At 38.7% G+C, this 17,659-nt stretch overlaps 1 protein-coding gene across 2 annotated transcripts in view; it reads right to left on the reverse strand.

Moving 5' to 3' along the window:
• Positions 1–17,659, reverse strand: part of BAG4 (BCL2-associated athanogene 4) — a 55,308-nt gene that overhangs the window by 7,016 nt on the left and 30,633 nt on the right. Inside the window, exon 2 of one of the 2 annotated variants that reach the window (XM_006859956.1) lies at positions 15,583–15,690. The exons of the other annotated variant lie outside the window; for it this stretch is intronic. Coding sequence (XP_006860018.1) covers positions 15,583–15,690 — 108 coding nt within the window. The remainder of the gene's footprint in view (positions 1–15,582; positions 15,691–17,659) is intronic. 2 annotated transcript variants of the gene reach the window in all.

The raw sequence follows: 17,659 nt of genomic DNA on the forward strand, positions 1-17,659 counted from the left end.
GTAGCAGACATAGCAAAATGTCCCTTATCTGATTATTCAGTTATGCTGGTTAGTAATTCCATACATGAGCCCTGGATACCCACAGATAAATGTAAAAACCTTCCCTAAAAGCCGAGACTGTAAATTCCAAAAAGGCAGAGTTTTTCCCAGAAAAAAAGCTAAAGAGGATAGAGAGAAACTCTGTTATCTGATGGTATGTGGAGGGGATTATAATCAATGTAATGAAACAAGGTATATGAATGTTTGAATGTGAAACCGATAATGTGCCCTGAAAACTTTCACTCAATCCACAATAAAAACAAAACAAAAAAAAAAATCTGGTTCCAGGAATTCACAGAATAAAAATCAAAATCTTTCAACAAAATGATGCAGCACTGCAGGATCTCATGCATCTCTGCCAAGAAATTTGGAAGACAACTACCTGGTCAACCAATTGAAAGAGATCTGTATTTGTGTCCATTCCAAAGAAAGGTTACCCAATGGAAAGTGGAAATCATCAAACAATATCATTAATATCACATACAAGTAAAATTTTGTTGAAGAAAACTCAAAATGATTGCAACAGTACATCAACAGGGAGCTGCCAGAAATTCAAGCTGGATTCAGAAGAGGATGTGAAACTAGGGATATCAGTGCTGACCTTCGATGAATTTTGGCTGAAAGTAGCGAATATCAGAAAGATGTTTACTTGTGCTTTACTGACTATGCAAAGGCTTTTGACTGTGTAGATCATGAAAAGTTATGGCTAACACTACAAAGAAGGGTAGTCCAGAACACTTAACTGTGCACATGAGGAACATGTGCATAGCCCAACATGCAGTTATTAGAACAAAACAAAGAGGGAACAGTCCCTAGAGAAGTCCCTTGGTAAAATGGAGGGTTAGCCACGGAGAAGACCTTCAATGAGATGGATCAGCACATGAACAGTAGCAATGGGCTCAAGCATAACAGCAACTGTGAGGATGTCACAAGACTGGGCAGTGCATAGTTCTGCTGTGCACAGGGGTGCTATGAGTCAGAATGACCCAACAGCCCTTAAAAATAACAAAAAGCCATGGTGTTTCATTCTGTGATGTATTGCAAACCCTAGCCTCTGTGCTTCTAATTGTGGACCCATTTTGAAGTGAGTTGTAAATGAGGCAGAATTAATATGGAAGTCCTGGTGTGGCACTGTAGTATCAGCATTGGATGGCAGCTCAAACCCACCAGTTTTCCCATGGAAACTCTATACAGGGCCCCTAAAAGTTGGGTCTAACCCAATGGCACTTAATGACAACAAAATGGCACTTAGCAACAACATCACTCTCAGTGGTGAGAAACTAAAGTCATTCTGCTTGCAAACAAGAACCAGACAACGATGCCCTTTATCACCATTCCTATTCAATATTGTGCTAGAAGTCCTAGCCAGAGCCATAAAGGAAGAAAGGGAAATGAAAAGCATCCAAGTTGGCAAAGAAGTAAAACTCTCTGCCTGCAGATGATATGATCCAATACATAGAAAATATCAAAGACTCAGCAAAAATATTTACTGGAATTGATTGAAACATTCAGCAAACATACAAGATCAAAATACAAAAATCAACTGGATTTCTCTACACTAATGAAGACAGCTCTGAAAAGGGTGTTAATTAGGAAAACAATACCAATTAAAATAGCCACCCAAAAGATTAAATAAATCTCACCAGAGAAATAAAAGACCTATATAAAGAAAACTACAAAACACTACTCCAAGAAACCATGAGACAAACAAAAATGAAAAAAATAATATCATACTCATGGATAAGAAGACTTAACATTGTGACAATGTCAACACTACCCAAAGCAATCTATAGAAATAATGCTATTCCAATCCAGATTCCAACATCATTCTTTAAAGAGATAGAAAAATAATCACTAACTTTATATGGAAAAGAAAGACATCCTATAAAGCAAAGCACTGCTTAAAGAAGCAAAACATAGGAGACCTCTCACCTTCCAATCTCAAAATTGACTACAAAGCCACAATGGTCAAAATAACCTGGTACTGGTACAATGAAAGATACATGAATCAGTGGAACAGAATTGAGTACCCAGAAGTAAATCTATCCACATACAGTCAGTTGATTTTCAACAAAGGGCCCAGAGGGCCAAAACGGGAAAGAGACCGTCTCTTCAACAAATGGTGCTGGATAAATTGGAAATCCATTTGCAAAAAAGTGAAACAAGACCCACATCTCATACCATATACAAAAATGACCCCAATATGGATTAAAGACCTAAGTGCAAAACCTTAGAACTATACAGATCATCAATGAGGAAATGGGGACAAATTTAGGAGCTCTAATAATGGCATAAATACACTATCAACCATAACTGAAAACACAAAAACAGAAGGCAAAATAGATGACTAGAACCTCCTAAAAATTAGACATTTATGTGAATCAAAAGAGAACCAACAGACAGGGAAAAAATGTTGTGCAACAGCCTATTAGACAAAGCATTGCTTTCCAATTTTATCAAACACTTAAACACCTCAACAGGAAGAGAAATAATCCAATCAAAAAATGGGCAGAGGATAACTAACTGGAATGCCTAAAAGGGATTCTAGAACTTGCCCAATGACATAGGCTTCTTGAGGAGCCTTTGCCATGTATAGTACCTTTGGTAGAATCCTGAGCCCCATCCGGAACCTTCTAAGGTGGGACATTCCCACTTGAAAGGACATGCAGACCAGCCCAGAGTGGCTTGAGGAACAGAAGATACTTCTTAAAAGAAAGACGAGCAGAGGGGGGGGAAAAAAGCAGACTGGCTATTACAAGTATAAGCAAGTAGTTTGCCAGGGAACCATCAAGGCAAGTCCCTTCAGGACAAACCCTCCCCCAAGACTGAGACTCAAAGGGAACACACTAACAAGCATGTAAGCTTGCTGGTGACTGCATTGGTCTACATGTGAGTGGAAGTGGGGGAAGGCAGGAAGGCAGTAATGAAGAAATGGGCTGAGTCTGACCACAACTCCTGTTAACCTTGAGATGAGAGAGAGAAGAGGAAGGGCTAGAGCCGAGAGTGAAGTGTCCAGCTGATATGAAGTGAGGGGAGACTCACAAGAATGCCCAAACCTTCAGATAGTATCCATTTGACCTAGCTTCGATGGTTTGATGATCAGAACTCGACTAGAGGAAGAAATCTGATAAAGGAAGCAAGTGCAAATTGCTACAATTTGATGAACCTGACCTATACTTATGGATGTGGTGGTGGTTATGTGCCCGGAGTCGGAATCAACTCATATTATAGCAATCAACTCATATTGTAGCAATTTATGTTGTTCAGTGCTGGCAAATCAGTTCCAACTCGTAGTAACACTGTATAGGGTTTCTGAGGAGCAGCTGGGGGGTTTGAACAGCTGCATTTGCAGTTGTTGTTGTTGTTAGGTGCTATGGAGTCGGTTCCAACTCATAGTGACCCTGTACAGGGTTTCTGAGGCTGTAAATCTTTACGGGAGCAGACAGCCTCATCTTTCTCCCGCAGAACAGCTGGTAGTTTTGAAATGGTGACCTTAAGGTTCACAGCCCGATTCATAAGCACTACGCTACTAGAGCTCCCTACTTATGGATGTGATAGCTCAAAATACCAACCAAGAGGGAAGGAGTATTCACATCAAGAATCAAACCTATCCCTTCTGTACACAGGGTTGATAAGGATGGGCAACTTAGACATTATCTACCTAAAATGGGGGAGGAGGGGACTATAAAGGCACGAAGTGACTGGCTTACAAGTTTTCAAGAGGGAGTTTAGTTTTAGAATGTGCTGTGGAAGGTAGAATCCCCACTGAATAGTTTTTATCTTGTCTAGATGGGTCTGGTAAAAGGAGATGGGGATAAGATTCTTATGATTCAATATTGAGTAATTCTTTTCATGACTAATTGCGATCATCACAACTGTAAAGGTACAAGTTGTGTAACAAAAAGAGGGGAGTAGTTAATCTTACATTCCAGGAACAGAGGACCCTAGGACCATCAAGAGAGAAGAGCATGAGGAGAACGTGGGACCCAACTCAAGAAGCAGCAACACCAGAGATGGAGGCAGAGATGAGGACATGGAGAGAGGGAGCAGCTGAGGACTCTAGACTCATGAAAAAAGAAAGGCTGCATGCTGGTGGCCAGAAGGCAGGCTTGCAGAATGTGCCCTTTGGTTGTTTAAATTATCATATATTCCTGTGTGCTTTTGTGTACATTTAAAAAAAGAAGAAGAGGCAAATACTGTTAACCAATGATGCGTGGAGGGGATTGTAATCATTGCAATGAAACAAAATACAATAGATTGAATGCAAAACCTATGTTCTCCCATGTAAATTGTCACTCAATTCACAATAAAAGCTTTTAAAAAAAATGGACAGATGGTATGAACAGACACTTGAGTGAAAAAGACATTTAGGCAGCCAACAAACATATGAAGAAATGCTCTTGATCATTAGCCATAGAGATATGCAAATCAAAACAACAATGAGATAACATCTTACTCCAGCAATAACAGCAAAGTTCCAAAACCAGAAAATAACAAACACTGGTGAGAGTGTGGAGAAACTGGGATTCTCCTACACTGCTGGTGAGACTGTAAAATGGTGTAAAACACTGTGGAAAACGGTATGGTGCTTATTCTAAAAGTTGGAAATAGAAATACTGTACAACCCAGCAATCCCTCCCTCTATTTGGCATAGCTCTTCAAGAAATTAGAGCTGTGGAATGACTAGATATATGCACACCATGTTCACTGCAGCACTATTCACAACAGCAAAAAAATGGACACAGTCTAAATGCCCATCAATAGAAAATTGGTTAAACAAACTTTAGTACACACACAGTGCAATATTATGCAACGCTATAGAATTACAAAAACACCTCATAACATGGATGAACCTGGAGGAGATTGTTGTAAGTGGCATCGAGTTTGGGCCTACCCATAGTGATCCTATATAGGATTTCTGAGGAGTAGTTGGTGACTTTGAACTGCTGATCTTGCAGTTCAAACTGACCTTGTGTCCAGCACATTATCCTGCTAGGAGCAGAGCTACTTCATCAGTACCCAAGTACCTGAACAAAAGGAAATTTGTATCTAAATACAGTAAATTGTGATCTGAAACTTCTCAGTTGATATGTTAGACTATTTCTATTCCCAGACATGTTGGTTCGGTGGTATGATTACCCAGAAGTCAAGAGAATATATTCTTTACCAGAAAATCAATATGAAAACATTCAACACCATTCACCCCTTAGGAGACAACAGAAAGCAAGCTTCAGAAAAGCAAACTCCAATAACGGTCAATGAGAATCTTTTAAACAAAGAAATACAATAATTACTAAAAAAAACCCATATGTTGACCATATCAATTACATTCTGGTTTGAGATATCTTCATGTGTAACACCTTCTCTTCTCAAAATAACCACTGGGTTGACAAAGTGCTGCAAGGTGCATGGTTTTTTGAAAAGAACATGTAAAAGGCAGGAGACCATAGATCAACTTTGCAGATACTAAAGATATTGGCAAAAGAAGAGTTAATGATGAGATTTCACAAACTGTCTTCTTACAAGCAGCTAGGGCAGCAGAGTAAAGATAATAGAGGAATTCCTGATGCATTTCTAAGCGCTGATGTAGAAGTGAAAGAGGAAAAGGATGCTTCTGAGTCATAGTCAAAGGGGTCTTGTAAACTTTATTTCTATGGTAGTGCAGTGGTTACAAATCAGGCTGTGAACCTCAGGGTCAGCAGTTCGAAACTACCAGCAGTTCCACGGGAGAAAGATGAGGCTTTCTGCTCCTGTAAAGATTTACAGCCTCGGAAACCCTGTACAGGGTCGCTAGGAGTCGGACCACAACACACAACAACAACAACAAATAAATCCTTGATGGAAATGAAGGAGTTAAGAACAAACATGCAAACTTAATTTGAAGATGTTAAAGAAAACTTCGTGGAATTCATCTGCAGTCTAGTGAGACAGTATATTCTGCCTCCAAAGATATAACATCAGAATGAGATGGTATACACTTCAGGCTGTGCACTCCCTGCTTTGTGAATTGTCCTATAAACCTATCATAGGATAAGTTGTGCCCCACCCCATCCATAGAATGTTTCAGTTTAGCTGGGCCAAGACTCTCAGTGGTTTGGCAGCTATGTGATGATCCCCCATGATGTGATCTGATATGATGAATCAACAAAGGTGTACTGCAATACCTTTAATCTCATTATAACCCTAATCTGATATCCCTGAGCTTCCCAGGGGTGTGGCCTGCAATACTTATTTCACAACAGATGAAAGGAGAGACAAGTAACCTATTACTACCAACCATGACTCCTCTTGTCAGTTTGTCACTGTGGTGGCTTTTGGGATGCTGTGATGCAGGAAGCTATGCCACCAGTATTTTAAATGACCTATGGTGGACAGGTTTCAGGTGAGCTTCCAGACTAAGGTAGACTAGGAAGGAGAGACTTACTACTTCCGAATGTTTAGACAATTAAAACGTTATAAATTGCAGTGGAACACTGTCATATAGCACCAGAATATTGAATATTAAAACATTATGACCAGCATATGTCAGGTACAGTGCCGGAAGATGAGCCCCTCAGGTTGGAAGGCACTCAAAATACAAATGGGAAAGAGCTGACTCCTCAAAGAAGAGTTAACTGTGGTGACACAAATGGAGTAAAGCTTTTGGGATCTTCATCTGCTGATGGGGCACAATTCAAATTGAAGAGAAACATTCATTAATAATTGGAACATGGAATGTACGAAGTATGAATCTAGGAAAATTTGAAGTTGTCAAAAATGAAATGGAATGAATAAAGATCGATATCCTATGCATTACTGAATTAAAATGTACTGGTTATTGGCCATTTTGAATCTGACAATTACATGGTTTACTATGCCAGGAATAACAAATTGAAGAGGAATGGTGTTGCATTCATCATCAATAGAGCATTTTAAGATCAATCTTGAAATACAATGCTGTCTATAATAAAACAATATACATATGCCAACAAAGAAGACTTGTTAATACCACTATTATTCAAATCTACACATAACCACTAAAGCCAGTGGTGATGAAATTGAAGAATTCTACCAACTTTTTCAGTATAAAAATGATCAAACATGTAATCAAGATGTATTGATAATTATTATTGACTGTAATGCAAAGGTTGGAAACAAAGAGGAAGGATCAGTGGTTGGAAAATACAGCCCTGATTAGAGGAATGATGCTGGAGATCACATGATAGAATTCTGGAAGACAAATGACTTCTTCATCACAAATACCTTCTTTAAACAATATGAAAGAAGACTATACATATGGACCTCACCAGACGGAATAAGTAGAAATAAAATTGACTGCATCTCTGGAAAGAAACAGTAAAAAAGTTCTATATCATCATCCAAAACAAGGCCAGGGGCATAAATTGCTCATATGCAAGTTCAAAATGAAGCTGAAAAAATTAAAACAATTTCACAGGAGCCAAAATATCCTACATGAATTTAAAGATCATCTTAAGAACATGTTTGATACATTAGATACTAATGACTGAAGACCAGAAGAGTTGTGGGATGACATCAAGAACATCATACAGGAAGAAAACAAAAGATTTGTCATGAAGACAAGAAAGAAGGAAAAGTGCAAAATGAATGTCAGAAGAAACTCTGAAACTTGCTCTCCAGTGTAAAGATGCTAAAGCAAATGGATGAAATGAGGAAGTAAAACAACTGAACAGAAATTTTTAAAGGGTAGCTCAAGAAGGCAAAATCAAATAGTATTATGAAATGTGCAAAGACCTGGAGTTAGAAAACCAAAAGGGAAGAACACACTTAGCATTTTCAGAATGAAGAATTAAAATCAAGCCCTGACTTACAATATTAAAGGATTTTATGGGTAGAAAGCATCAAAAGAAAATGGAAGGAATACAGAGTTACTGTACCAAAAAGAAATGGTTGATGTTCAGCCATTTCAAAGAGTAGCATATACACACTTGAAAGGACATTCAGACCAACCTGGAGCGACTAGAGGAACAGAGATACATTTCTTAAAAGAAAGACCAGCAGGAAAAGAAAGAAAGAAAGAAAAAAAAGCAGACAAGAACAAGTAAGCTATTCACCAGGGAGTCATCAAGACAAAAAAAAGTCAGCCCATCAGGGTAAACCCCCTTCCAAGACTACATGAGCAGTAGTCAAAGAGAACACATGAGCAGGCTTGTCAGCTCACTGATGACCATGGTCCATATGTGAGTGGAAGTAGGGGAAACACAGCAATGAAGACATGGGCTGAGTTCGACCATGTCCCAGACACACATCAACCTTGAAATAAGACAGAGAAGAGGAAGGGCTGGTTGGTCCATGTTTTCATGTTTAGTTCATTAACTACAACTTCTAGGATGTATAAAATCTACCTAACAGAAGACTGACCATCTGGCAAAGTTAACATGGAGAGACAGCTAAAAGGCAAATAGTAGAAAACATTTAGTTTTTATAAAGGGAAACTAGGATTCTGGGAAGATGTTGACATAAATAAACCACTACTCCAATTCTCCCCCACAAATACAATACAACAACAAAATGCTTGGCTTTGAAGGAATCTGAGCAGGGGAGCAGAGGAAAGCAGTGGGGAACTGCAGACAAGCAATCATCAACAGTGAGTCACATATAGTAATGATAGTAGTGGTGATGTGCCATCAAGTCAGTTCCGACTCATAGAGACCCCTGCATATGGTTTGTTGTTGTTAAGTGCTGTTGAGTCTATTCCAAACCATAGCGACTCTGTATAGGGTTTCTGAGAAACAGCTGGTGAGCTTGAACCACTGACCTTGCAGTTCAAATGGCTCTGCAGTCTGGTGCATTAACCCACAGCGCCACACCAGGACTAGACTGTAAAACCTTTATGGGAGCAGAAAGTCTCATCTTTCTCCCACAGAGTGGCTGGTGAATTCAAACTGTTGACTTTGCAATTAGCAACCCAACGCATAACCACTACACTATCAAGGTAGGAAAATTGCTTAACAACAGGCTACTGTTAATTAGTGAAGTGGCCTAGAAAAAGAGTCTGTTTCCCTAACCACCATAATCCCTGACTATAAAAAGAGAACAACGCTGCACATCTTCCCAGGGGTCCTTTTGGAGTGTGTGAGCACCTATCCTACCTGGACACTGTAAGTTGCAAGACTACTGTGACTCTCTATAAAATGCCCCCCAGCAGTGAAGTCTGCTCTCATAGCCAATACTCTTTCTGCCCACTAGACACCCCATTTGTCAGGCTCTAAAACCAACAGGAATGACCTCCTGAAGATTCACTTTGGATCTACCTGCTCCCCCTTCCAGTAGGTACTAAAGACTGCTATCTGAGGCTGCAGTGTACTAACTACTAGGAAGCAGGTATCTTGAGTGGAGAATACACTCACAGTCAACATAATACCATGGGTGGTCTGACAGGTACAAGACAGACACCCCTGGGGGCCAATTTGGTCCTACAAGTCTAACATGAATGCTATAAAAGGCTCTTGTAGTAAAAATTCTCTCAGACTGCCTGCACACCACATGCTCAGGTCTCTGAAACCAACAGGACAGTCTTCCTAGGGAGTACACCCAGGTCAGTTTGCTACCCCCTCTGGTTGGTGCTGAAGACTGCTGACAGGTTGTTGTGTGCTAAAATGTAGGCATTTTTAATGGAAGTTACACTCACAGCCAACCATTTGGAGACTGACAGGGCCTCCCCAACATAACATTCATCAGCAAGTCTGTTAAACAAGGGTAATTATTTGCTGCGGGACAGATACAAACTCCTACAGGGAAGCCAGGATGTGGGTCACTTAAATGGAAACTCCTCTCAAAACCATCACAGGGTCACTGTGCCACTGGGGCTCTGAAACCAAGAACACATCTTCATCTTTCTGTGGAGGACCAGTCCCCTCTCCTCCTAAAATAGAGGAAAGTTAGCCTGTGCTTCCCCTAAATGCCAGCTTAAATGTAAACAGCCTCAACAGAACAGGGGAAATCTTGGGGAAAACTAGAGAGCAACACCCAGTCTTAAAGGAGGCATACTGGATGTGTGTTTTCTAACTGAAACCATGACTGCAGAAATACAGAAGGGAAAGAGTGATGACCAGGAAGAGAGGGCTACTTCTTGGTCGATGGACAGGTATTCCACGGTGTAATTAACTGTTCTGGGACTCCCAGTCTTAGTAATGTTATCCATCATTTGTTATGATTAACACAGCCCATGCCTTTACATAGTCATTACAGCAAAAGTAAACATCTTTCTGGTATTCTCGGCTTTTAGCCAAGATCCATTTGACATCAACAATAACCTTAGTTAAATACTCTCTTCTGAATCTGGCCTGAATTTCTGGCAGGAGCCTCTTGTTGTACTGCTCTAATCATTTTGGAATTATCTTCAGTCAGTAAAATTTTATTTGCATGTGATAATAATGACATTGTTAGATGATTTGCACTTTCCACTGGGCCACCTTTCTTTAGAATGGGCACAAATATGGATCTCTTCTAGTCACTTACCCAGGTACCTGTCTTTCAAATTTCCTGGCACAGACTAATGAGTATTTCCAGCATTGTGTCAGTTTGATAAAACATTTCAATTTGTATTCAGTTAATTCCTGAAGGCTTGTTTTTTGCTAATGCCTTCAATGTAGCTTGGACTCCTTCCTTTAATACCATCAGTACTTGATCATATGCTACCTCTGGAAAATGGATGAACACTGGCAATTCTTTTTTGGTACAGTGACTGTATATTCCTGCCATCTTCTCTTTTTTTTGGAGGGGGGGTTAGGCAGGTAGGAGTAAAGAGTGAAGGTTAGGGGTGGGACAATGGCTAGGTCTAGGTTACATCTAGGATTTCATTTGTGTTAGGGTTATGGTTAGTTCTGAGGCTAGTATTAGGAGTAAGGTTGGGCTAGGAGTAAGGCTTGATCCTGTTAGGGTTACAGTTAGGGTTTTATTTATTTATTTTTCTTGAAATTTACTTGATTTTCCTCTTCATTTGGGAGTTCTGTAACTACATTATTCCCTCTTTTTACTTTATGTGATTTTGTTGTTGCAAATATATCTCTGGTTCTCTACCAGTAGTCACATAGGCCTGTTTTACATTGCATACTTCTATATGTTGGTTTCACCACTCATCTGTGAGTTTGTCGTACTGCGGTGGCTTGAGTGCTCCTATGATGCTGGAAGCAATGCCACCAGTATTTTAAATACCAGCAGGGTACTCCATGGTAGACAGGTTTCAAAAGAGCTTCCAGATTAAGACAGAAAAGGAAGAAGAGGTAGACTAATTCTAAATGTTCAGCCACTGAAGACCTTATGAATAGCAGCAGAACATTGTAAAATATAGTGCTGGAAGATGAAAACATGATGAATAGCACCAGAATATTGACAGATACACTGTTAGAAGATAAGCCACTCAAGTTGGAAAATACTCATTTGTTAACAGGGGAAGAGCTGCCTCCTCAAAGTAGAGTTGACTGTGATGACGCAAATGGAGTAAAGCTTTTGGGATCTCCATTTCCTGAGGGGGCACAACTCAAAATAACGAGAAACAGTTGCAAACATCCATCAATAGCCAGAACATGGAATATATGAAGTATGAATCTAGGAGAATTGGAAGTTGTCAAAAATGAAACAGAACTCATAAACATTAATGTCATAGGCATGAGCTGAAATGGACAGGTCTTGGCCATTTTGAATCTGACAATCTTATGGTTTACTATGCCAGGAACAACAAATTCAAGAAGAATGGCATCACATTTACCATCAAAAAGAACATTTCAAGATCTATCTTGAAGTACAACACTGTGATAGGATAATATCTATATGCCTATGCAAGGCAGGCCAATTAATACCACCATTATTCATATTTACACACCAACCACTAAAGCCAATGATGTTGAAATTGAAGAATTCTACGAACTTCTTCTATTTGAAATTGATCAACTATGCAATCAAGATGTATTGATAATTACTGGCAATTGGAATGCAAAGATGGAAAATATGGCCCTGATGACAGAAATATGCTGGAATCACATTACAGAATTTTGCAAGACCAATGGCTTATTCATTGCAAATACCTTATTTAAACTACATAAAAGACAATTATATATTTAGACCATTACAGATAGAATGTACAAGAATCAAACAAACTTCACTTGTGAGAAGAGACAGTAGAAAACCTCAATATCGTTAACCAAAACAAAACCAGGGGCCAACTGTGGAAAAAAGACTATCAATTTCTCATATGCAAGTTCAGGCTGGACCTAACGAAAATTAAAACAAATTCACAAGGGCCGAAATATGATCTTGAACACCTTTCACCTTTATTTAGAGATCATCTCAAGATGCATTAGACACTAATGATTGAAGACCTAAAGAGGTATAGGATAACATCAAGAACATCACAGAGGAAGCAAGCAAAAGGTCATAAAAAAGACAGGAAATTAAAAAAAGACCAAAGTGGGTGTCAGCATAGACTCTTAAACTTGCTCTTCAGTGTAGAGATGTGAAAACAAATGGAAGAAATGAAGACGTAAAGAGCTGAACAGAATTTTTCAAAGGGCAGCTAGAGAAGACAAAATGTTACAATGAAATGTGCAAAGAGTTGAAATTAAAAAACCAAAAGGGAACAACATGCTCAGCATTTCTCCAGCTGAAAGAACTGAAGGAAAAATTAAAGCTTTTACTTGTAATACAGAAAGATACTACGGGCAAAATACTGAACGATGCAGAAAACATCAAAAGATGGAAGGAATACAGAGAATAACTGTACAAAAAAGAAATGGCTGATACTCAGCCATTTCAAGAGACAGTATATCATCAACAACTAATAGTTCTGAAGGAAGAAGTCCAAGTTATGCTGAAAGTATTGGCTAGAAACAAGGCTCCAGAAACTGGCAGAATACAAATTGAAATCTTTAAGCATTTGAAGTGTAAACTCATCTACGCCAAGAAGTTTGGAACACAGCTACCTGGCCCACCGAATGGAAGAGATTTGTATTTGTGTCCATTCCATAGAGTGGAATATGGAAATCATCAAACAATATCATTAATATTACATGCAAAAAAAATTTTGCTGAAAATAATTTTAAAAAACAGCTGTAACAGTATATTGACAGGGAACTGCCAAAAACTCAAGCTGGATTCAGAAGAGGAATCCAGAACTAGATGATATCAATGCTGACATCAGATGCATCTTGGCTGAAAGCAGAGAATACCATAAAGATGTTTATTTGTGCTTTACTGACTATGAGAAGGCTTCCAATTGTGTGGATCATGACAAGCTATGGATAATACTGTGAAAAATGGATATTCCAGAACACTTGACTGAGCTCATGAAGAATCTATACAGAGGACATAACAAAAGGATACTAAATGGTTTAAAATCAGGCAAGGTGTACACCAGAGCTGTATTCTTTCAACATAATTATTCACTCTGTATGCTGAGCCAGTAAGTTGAGCAATTGAGTTATATGAAGAAGAGCATGGCATGAAGATTGGAAGGAGGCTTATTATCAACCTGCGATATACAGATAATACAACCTTGCTTGTTGATAGCAAAAAGGTTGTTAAATATTGATAAAGATCAAAGACAACACCCTTCAGTATGTATTACACATCAATATAAAGGAAAAAAATCCTCAAAACTGGACCAATAAATAACATGATAAACGTAGAAAAGGCTGAAGTTGTCAAATATTTCATTTTGGTTGGGTCCACAAACAACACTCATGGAAGCAGCAGTTGAGAAATCAAATGACACTCTGCATTAGGCAAATGTGCTTCACAAGAGCTCTTTAGAGTACTTAAGAGCAGTGACAGTTTGAGGTCTAAGGTGCACCTGACCCAAGCCATGGTATTTCCAATAGACTCATATGCATGTGAAAGTTGGACAGTGAATAAGAAAGATCATAGAAGAATTGATACATTTGAATTATGGCATTGTATATTGAAGTACCATGGACTGCCAGAAGAACAAGCTAACTTCTGTTGGAAAAAGTACAGCCAGAATGCTCCTGAGAAGAGAGGATGGCAAGACTTCATCTCTCATACTTTGGACACATTTTCAGAAGGGAACAATCTCTGGATAAGGACACTATGCTTGGTAAAATGGAGGGTCAACCAAGAAAAAGACCTCCTAATTAGATGGATTAGCAAAATGGCAGCAACAATGGGCTCAAGCGTAACAGCAACTGTGAGGATGGCTAAGGAAACGGCAGTGTTTCGAAGAACAGTTGTGAGGATGGCTAAGGAAAATGGCAGTATTTTGTTCGGTTGTGCACAGAATTAATATGAGTAGGAACTGACTCAGTGGTACCTATCAACAACCAGAACAGCAACAAAGGGAAGTTCTTATCCTATGTGCACATGAAGAAGTAGCCCTGGTAGTATAGTGGGTTACACATGGGGCTGCTAACTGCAAGGTCAGCAGTTTAAATCCAGCAGTTTCTCTGGGGGAGAAAGATGAAGCTTTCTGCTTCTGTAAAGATTTATAACCTTAGAAAGCTTATACAGGGTTGATGCGAGTTGGAACTGACTTGAGGCCTGAAACAGCATAGCATACACTGGAAAAAATGAAAAACAATGTTGAAAAGAAACAAGCTGCAGGAAAATTGTATGAAAACACTTAGATCAAGCTTTAAAATGTATTAAGTAATATTAGATGAAGGGGCTCCAAAACATTCACAGGAAAAGAAAATGAAATTCTTCCACAAACTTTTTAAAGCCCTCTTGAATAATATTTATGGATGAATATTACTGTTCTTAAGTGCTGTTCTAAGTCCAACTCATAGCAACCCTGTATAGTGTTTCTGATTCTTTTTAAGTCTTTGTGGGGGCAGAAAACCACATGTTTCTGGGCCAGAGAGGCTGGTGGGCTCCAACTGCTGAATTTGAAGTTCAGTCTAGTGTTTAGCTTTTGGAGCCAGCATGTTACCAATGGATGAATGTATATGTAGTAAAAGTATACAAGGAGTCCTATTACAGCACTATTGGATAAACACTGAACTGCTAAAGGATGGTGGTTCAAATTCACCAGCTGCTCCTTGGAAGCCCTATACAGGGTTGCTATGAGTCAGAATTAACTAGACAGCCCCTAAAAACAACAATAAAAGCATAAAGACAAGAATGGGAATTACACAGGATTTCAGGAATGGGAAAAAAGTGTGATGTGAAACTTAATTGCATTTCTTTCTTATGAAAAATTTTAAACAAATGTGGCAACCATAAAAGTCCACAAAGAAAATAGATAAAAAGCTGTATATATTTTCTGTACTGTTTTTGTATGTCTGAAATATTTTAAATTAACTATTTTTCATAAAAAATTTATAATAAAAAAATTATGTTTTATATCTGTTGTTCCAAGATCCTAAGAAATAGTAATCCACATGTGACCTACAATCTTTGCTATAGGTAATATTTCCTTATCTCTCAGATAAAAGCATTAAGATGTGGTTGACTGCATCATTAAAACAAAAGCAACCCACATATCACTTCTATAACATTTTCACAAGTCCTGAATATAAACAGCTTTAGTAAGAAAAGCTTCAGAAAGTTTCTGTTTATTTTAGACCATACCTGGCCTTGTAATTCCTGTCTTACAGGATATGTACTTGGGTAAGGAGTTCTAGTTCGAACAGGAGAATTCCAATAGTTAGAATTGTAGTTAGGATAAGGTGGCTGCTCCTATGGGAAAAAAAAAGGGCAATAGGCACATTGTTAGCAGTGCTTTTACATTATTCTGACATGTTAAAAGAGGCATTTTTGATACCAATAAAAAGAAACTGAAAAAAAGTACCAGAACACTACACCACTATACAACCAACCCAGACCCACTGCCATCAAGTTGATGCTGACTCAACAGCCCTATAGGACTGTAATTTTTATAGCCTATTTAGGGTAGCTATGAGTTGGAAACGACTTGACAGCACTTAAACTGCAGAATCTTTAAAGAAGCAAATTGCCAATTCGTTCTCCCAAGAAGTTGCTGGTGGGTTTGAATCTTTGACTTAGCAATCCAGCGCTTAACCCAATGTACCACCAGGTATCCTATTATACACACACTCATTATTGAATCAATATATAGACATGTTGTTGTGAAGAGCCGTTGAGTTGATTCCGACCCATATCAACCCCATATAGGGTTACCAAGCAGCAGCTAGTGAGCTTGAACCACCGACCTTGCAGTTCAAATGACTTTGCAGTCTGTCCCATTAGCCCACAGTACCACACCAGGACACATTAAATGATAAATCACATGCCTTGAACAAAGAAATTATTGACTAGCATCACACATTAGTCTGACACCAGAACAATGATACACAGTTAGTGTTGTTCCATCGAGTTCGTTCCAACTCACAGTGATCCTATATAGTGTTTCCAAGGAGTGCTAGTGAGTTTGAACCACCAACCTTTCGATTCAAATTGTTAGCGGGATTAATGGAGATTATCACAACTGCAATTGTAGAAGATGTGTAACAAAAAGAGGGGGAGTAGATAATCTTTCATTTCAGGAACATACGATCTCAGGATCATCAGGAAGGAAACGCATGAGTGGAGTGTGAGAACAGACCCAGAAAAGCGGCAACAGCAGAGACAGTGGCAGAAGTGGTGGCATGAAGAAACAGAGCAGCTGTGGGCTCTATCTAGAACCATGGACTGAGTAAGGCTGTGTACCTGCAGGCAGGAGGCTAGCTGGCATAATGTGCCTTTTGGACATTTAAATGAACATATAGTTTTGTTTTGTATGTGTACATAAAATATTTTTATTTTGTTCATTTGTGAAATGTAAGATGTAAATGGGGAGCCACAGAGTTTGGAAGTAGGTTAGCTGCTGTTGCAGAGAGCGGATTGTAATCACTGAGATGAAATAAAGTATATAATGTGTTGAATGTAAAGCTCATGATCTTGTTTGTAAACCTTCACTCAATTCACAATAGTTTCAAAAATATTATCAAATGGTGTTTTACCATAAATTTATCATATACACACTCAACAGCACTACAGGACAAAGATGATACGCAAAATCTAAGACTTTACATTAAACTGTCTTTCTTTCCAATCACCTCTCCCATCAGTGCTGGGCTAATTTCTACAATTAAAATTCTTTACAAAAACTTTCCAAGACATTACAAAAGTTTACTTCAAGGACATATATTTTCAACATTCAACTTCTTAATTTTGCCACTCTATTTTTCCTGTATTCCTCAGCTCTCTGCTATGGCTTTATGCTGGCAACCTACAACAATATTAAAAACTGATGTAGAACAATTACCACTCAGAGATATAAAACAAGCTGTCTTTCCAACAGAAAAAAAAAGTCAATAAACTCCAGCTGCAGGATAAACACTGAACTAGCTCTGGTAGTATACTGGTTATGGGTTGGGCTGCTGATCTTACAGTCAGCAGTTCAAAACTTCCAGTGGTTCCATGGAGAAAGATGAGGCTTTCTGCTCTATTAACATTTACAGTCTTGGAGTCATTGAGTCAGAACTGACTCCATAGCATATAACCACTACCACTAACCAAAAGAAGCTGAATAAAATGAAAACAAGTCCACAAGAACCAAAATATGACCTTGAATTTATCCCACCTGAATTTAGAGATCATCTGAAGAACAGATTTGATACATTAAACACTAAAGACCGAAGACCAG

The sequence above is a fragment of the Chrysochloris asiatica genome, unplaced genomic scaffold, assembly GCF_000296735.1.
Source record: "Chrysochloris asiatica unplaced genomic scaffold, ChrAsi1.0 scaffold00035, whole genome shotgun sequence".
Classification (NCBI taxonomy): Eukaryota; Metazoa; Chordata; class Mammalia; order Afrosoricida; family Chrysochloridae; genus Chrysochloris; species Chrysochloris asiatica.